At 33.5% G+C, this 6,000-nt stretch overlaps 1 protein-coding gene across 1 annotated transcript in view; it reads left to right on the top strand.

Moving 5' to 3' along the window:
• Positions 1-6,000, top strand: part of DTNBP1 (dystrobrevin binding protein 1) — a 96,905-nt gene that overhangs the window by 19,692 nt on the left and 71,213 nt on the right. The window contains exon 5 of the mRNA XM_004693282.2: positions 1,054-1,186. Within this exon, the coding sequence (XP_004693339.1) occupies positions 1,054-1,186 (133 nt within the window). The remainder of the gene's footprint in view (positions 1-1,053; positions 1,187-6,000) is intronic.

Raw genomic sequence — 6,000 nt, 5'->3', positions numbered from 1 at the left:
AACTCATGTGGAAGTGGCTTTAGTTTCTTAGTGCTGTGCTTTAACCTGCTGGGCCACCAGGGAGGCCCAGTTTTATATCTTAATTGCATATTTGTATGTCTCAAAATATCTTTCTTTAGTAAGATACAGTAAGAATCAGTTGAATTTACATTCTAACTCCTGAAGAATCTTATTTAAGTCTTGGGATATGTAAATTGTGTTTTTAATATATAGCTTATCTGTGAACTCTTAATTTAATGTCATTTAATAGTTATATGTATTTTATTCTATTATATGGTGAATTTTTTTCTTAGTATTTACTGCAGATAGTAATGTGGGTGTCTTTTACAAGTCTTCAGATATTATTAGTGTTGTTTTCCCCTTTCCCTTTCCCCTCCTTTCTCCAGGTTAAGACCAGAACAAAATTGCAAAATTGTCTGGGAGAGACTAGGTTCTGTCATTTTCTTTACAGTTTTCAGGAAAAGAAGTTAGAATTAGTTTCGGCCAAACTAGTATCTCTCAACTCTGCTATTTGAAGCCCTTTATATCTGAATTCCTTCTTTGTAAATTTAAATAGTTTTCTCCTTTTTCTGAAATTGATCAAGTTGCCTCAATTTTTTCATATGTAAATACCATTCACCTTACTATGTAATAAGTATTTGCTTAAATATGAATTGAATGATAACATAGTATAAATGCATTGGAAGAATGCGCTTTGTAAAACAAATAAGTACCCGTTAATTATGTTTGTTTGTTTTCTGATGTTAGTGGTAGTTTTTGGGTTTTTTCCCCCTACATTTGGGTTTTCAAATACATGGTTTACTTAAAAATAGTTTATACTTAGAAGTGATTTCTAAGGTCATTTTTGACCTTTCTCTTCTCTGGTTAAGATGTACAGATAAAAGCAATAATTTGAGGCTTTCTGCAGTAATATTAAGTTGGCTCTTTTCTAAGAAAGAAAACAACTTTTGTCCCGCTTAGAGTGTTTTGTTGTTTAAACCCAGAAGAGATGATTTTAAAGACTCATGCTGGCTATAATTTTTTTGTGCCTAACCCTTCTCTTGTGTGTTGCAGCTGGTGGATAGTGAAGTGGTTATGCTTTCAGCACACTGGGAGAAGAAGAAGACCAGCCTGATAGAGTTAGAGGAGCAGCTTCAACAACTTCCAGCTTTAATAGCAGATTTAGAATCCTTGACAGAAAATCTAAGTAAGTTTATGTTTGTATCTGTATATTACTTTTGGGAGTGAAAATAACTCAGACTTGGTATAATTTTAAAACTTTCTAAGAAAACATTAAATTTTTGGTTAACAAGATTTGGGGGAATGTAGTGAAGTGAATTCTAGTTAATGTCATACCCTGTTTGAGGATTAGAAAATGATTTAAAGTGTTGGACTAATATTTTAAAATATGCTATTAGGTTTTTTTCAGTTTAAGAAACATAATTTTGTGGTTCCTAAACTGACTCATGTTTTTTGCAACATCAGGTCTCTGTTTAAATGTAGAAATGTAAAGTTTAAGTACAGATAATAAACGGGATTGGGGTGGCTTTGTCATGACTATAGGATGCACTCTAGAAGTAATTTTTAAAATTCAGTCTGCTTAGAGCTTCATGTCTTGAAGTATGCATTGTTGAATTTCAGAGTGGTAGAAGGTCAAACAAATCCAGCCAAGGGAGGGTACCTATGTGGCTAAATTTATTTATACATTGTGGAAATCTATAAACTTTTGTTTTCATTGGGATATATTATGCAGAAACTCTTTTATTTCTTGGTTTTATATTCAAAAAATAAACTTTTATGCTTGACAGTTCCACATCTTAGTGTAATATGTGGCCTACTATTTTCTAACCAAGCTTAAAATCTTGAAGAAATAAGAGGTAAGTTTTGTTACACAGGAGATAAACTTTCTAGGCAATAAGCCAACCATCCTGTTAAGTAAGATGGTAAGGGATACCCTTTCCATCTCTTTATTTTCAGTTTTTTTTTTTTTTAATGAAAAACTAAACTGACTTACAAAGCAAGAAATAGGCAAGTCATAAAAGGCTTTTTGTATGTGAATACCTGAAACCTAAAAGGTATTTAGAATGGTGTTGCTTATAACAGTAGCTAACATTTATAGCACCTATATTATGTCAAAGATTGTTAGGTGCTTTATAATATTGTATGTAATCCTCACAAGAAGCATATAAAAGTAGCTTTGTAGCTTTTATTATCACTTTACAGATGAGAAAGTAAGATGTGGAGATTGTGACTTGCTCAGGGCCACACAGTTAATAAGCTGTAGATCCAGGATCCCAAACCAATGATTGTTTCCCAATGAGAGGGAGGCAGTTTCCACGGCAGCTGTCAGTTCCTCTCAGGATTGTCTTCATAGAGATCTGTTGCAAATGTCATCTTGGTATCTGTGTATTGTTATTTCTTAAGCCAGGGCATGGAAAAGAGATTTTTAGATCATGGGGAAAACGTAAAATCTTTTTGCATTATATCCTTCTTATGGGTGGAGCCTTTTCTAGCATTTCATAGCTAACTGGTGGAAATAGCCTACAAGGTATTTGGAATTTTCTTTTTCTTTTGTTGTAACTTCTTTGCATCTCTTGGAATTTGCTGCTTTTCATTGATTATCTGTTTTTTAGCAGTTATTTGCCTGTTGGTAACTTACCCATTTTTTCTGCTGAGAGTAAATTTTCTCTGTAGCTATTTGCTTGATACCACTGTACAGATTCAGTGCATTTAGCCACAGAAGTGCAGTTTATCTAAGTCTTTTTAAAATATAAAATACCTTATTTTCATTCTTAGTTAGAAATCTGATATCCTGTTTGATACTTAGTTTGATACTTCCTCTTCAAAGAAACTGCATTTTAATTTCTTAATGGGATGAGCATCTTGAATTCAAGTCACTGTCTAACCTATATTGGACCATTTTTGGAATAAATTTAGTTTGCTTTGACTATACCTCTGAATTCTAAATGATTTTTTTTAATGTATTGTCATGTGAATTAGCATTTGAAATATATGCTACCTTTAGGATTTACTCCAACAGCTGTTAAACTTACCTGATATTTACACTTAGTAATTTTACACTAAGTAAATTTACTTACTAATTTTACACGTAGTAATTTTAACTTGTAATTTAACTGTATGGACAGGTATTTTGAAATTGTGGGTCTTTTAGATAAGTGACTAAAGCTACTTGGAATCAGTGCTGATTATTTTCATTCTTTATAATATGAAAACATTTTGGTGCCAAATTTGTGTGGATTAGATTGTATAAATATACTTATACCATTAATGTATTTTGTGAATTTATTTTAATGAATGTATGTACTAATCCTTGATATTCGAAGCACCATAGGGTTTTGTAAGGTCATATATTATGGAATAATTTTTTTTGGCGAATTTTGTAATGCGGCAGTTTTATTTTCTGTCAAGATATCTCATTGCTTAAGTACCTTGCTGTAGCATTATAACCAATAATAATAAGAGATAAAATAACTTAGAAGAAAATAGTAACTTAACTCTAGATTCACTTGTTTACTTTGAACATTTTGCCCTTTCATTATCAGGTCTAATAAATCCATTCGGTCCCTCCATTTTCCAAGCAACTTAGTTATCTCTTTTCAGCTTTCCTTGGTCTCTGGTGGGTCTTGGCCCTATTAAAGAGTGAAGGCTTGATAATTATGTAAGTAGTTGGACTTTTCATGATGCTTTTTGTTGAATTAAACTGATGCCTCAGGATTTTTTTTTTTTTAAGAAAAAAGTGGACAATCCATTCACATTTGTGATTTTTTTTTTAAATGGGGTGTGTTGCAGATAGCGTATAAAAACCTGTGTAATATTTAATTACCAGTAAGCCTTGTCCTTTGAAAATGTAATAATAAAGGTATTCAGGGAACTGGAAAATAAGGGCTATGGAACTGATTGTCAACCTGGGTTTGGATCTTAGTTCCACAACTTCCTGACTGTGAGACCCCATGCAGATTTTGTAACTGCTGCAGCTTTATTTTCTGTCTGCTAAATGAGAGTACCTGCCTTACAGGGTAGTTAGAGTGTTGGTGAGAAGACAAGCGTAAAACACTCAGTACACTACCTAGCACATACCAAGCAGCTGGCATGTGCTGTTTGTAGGCCCAGGGGTATATCAGTGAATAGGACCTGGTCCTTGCCATCAAGATGCTGTCATGCTGGTGGGAGCTTTTCTAGACTTTTCAAATTGATGGGTAATAGGCAGTTTTGCTTGTTTAACAAAATAGTTTAGAAGGCAGAAACCATAGTGAAATGTGGTGAGATGAACAGTATAATAATCTGTACAATATAGTCTATGGGGGTGAAATAGAATAGTCATCTAAATTCTATCTACTTTCTTTTCTTTTTCTGTGATATTACAATGTGCATTTTATCTTTAACTGATAAATGTTTGAAAATTTATTTTTTAATTCTCTTCAATTTCCACTAGAGGGTAGTCTAATCCTATCCCTATTGACGTTTAAAATATCAAGGTTTTGAATTTTCTCTATTGCTTAGTTTATTTTATGTGACCTACTTTAAAAACACTATTACCATCATCTAAAACAGAAGTTTCTATTCTTAAATACAAAATGCAGTCAGAAAATGGAAGCCATAAGCTGAGTTTGTATCTCCCTTTCGTTCTGACCTCATCTGATACCTTATACTACTATGCATTCTTCCACACAGAATTTTAGGAAGCACCTAACAGGGAGACTGTCACAACTTTTAGTGTTTCATGAAATTATCTTCTTATTGTCCTGATAACTTTCTAAGATTAGACCCTTCAAGAGCATATTAACTCTCTTTAGCTACCTTTTAGTATACTACATGGATCTCATTTGTTCCATAATGGCTTTTGCAAGCTGGTGCATTTATTAAAGTTCTGTATTACCATACCATCATTACCTTACTACATAAAAGAGTAATGTAAGCATTTGAAAAATCTTCCAGTCTTTTAGACCTGATCTCTGTGACCTGTGGGTTTGCAGCCAAAGAACAGTTCTTTGTTCCTTGAGGCTAATTATTTTGTTAGAAAAGCACTCATTAAGTGTGGAATGATTAATTTTAATGTGCCACTCCATTTTTCATATATCAATAGTTAACACTGCAGATATGTGTTTGAAATAAATGACCCAAAGAAAAATTCCAAACAGAATCACTCTTCCTCTGGGACGATCTTCTCACAAAGATTTGTGGAGCTCTTTCCTGCACAGCTGTCAGGCATTCCCAAATGGCTTTTCACAATAAAATTCTACCTCTCTTTTCCACTGATCTCTAAATGAGACATATGCTCTGTTATAGTGAGCAAAATGGTGAGGTTTGAGCTTCTTGTAAAGGTATGTTTTATTTATGGTGATTATTTTATGTTTTCAAGTGATGGGATCATTCTATCTCTAGAAATTGTTGTTTGAATTCAACAAATGCGGTATTAGGGGAAAAAATGAAAAAGCATAATCTTTACCTTTAAGACACTACTGACTCCTAGGAGAGATGAGAGTATACCAGTAGTTGTATGGTGTAGGTCAAAATAGACATCTTTATAAGATTTGGTTATGTGGAGAAGCACAGAAGAAATCTTTGTGGGCAGCAAGGGTGGGTAGCATTGACCTGAGCTGAAAAAGAGGTTGGGGTGGGCATTGGTGTTAAGCAGAAGCATTTCAGGAACATGCAGGGTTCCTCTTAGAATGAGGAGTGATCCTGAAGAAAATTAGCAGTAAGACTGGTTGTCATGGGTACAGGATGTTGGGGGTGGGGTAGGTTCTGAATACTAAGTTAAGGAGTTCAACTAGATTCTAGGAAAATACTTGAGAGCCTTTGAAACTTTAGAGTGGATAACATAAATATGAATTTGGCGGCAGAATTTTAAAATCTAGTTTTGCCATTTAACATGGGCTGATGTTAAACTATTCCAAAGAACATATGGTTTATTTATTTCTTATTAGTGCTTTCAGGTTGGTACTAAACCATTCACATGTTTTTACCTGGTCTTCATTTTATTAATACAATTAGGGTAGT

The sequence above is a fragment of the Condylura cristata genome, unplaced genomic scaffold (assembly GCF_000260355.1).
Source record: "Condylura cristata isolate star-nosed mole 26May11 unplaced genomic scaffold, ConCri1.0 scaffold00037, whole genome shotgun sequence".
Lineage (NCBI taxonomy): Eukaryota > Metazoa > Chordata > Mammalia > Eulipotyphla > Talpidae > Condylura > Condylura cristata.
Note: the sequence above shows the minus strand (reverse complement) of the source record. Positions and strands in the feature narration are given on the sequence as shown.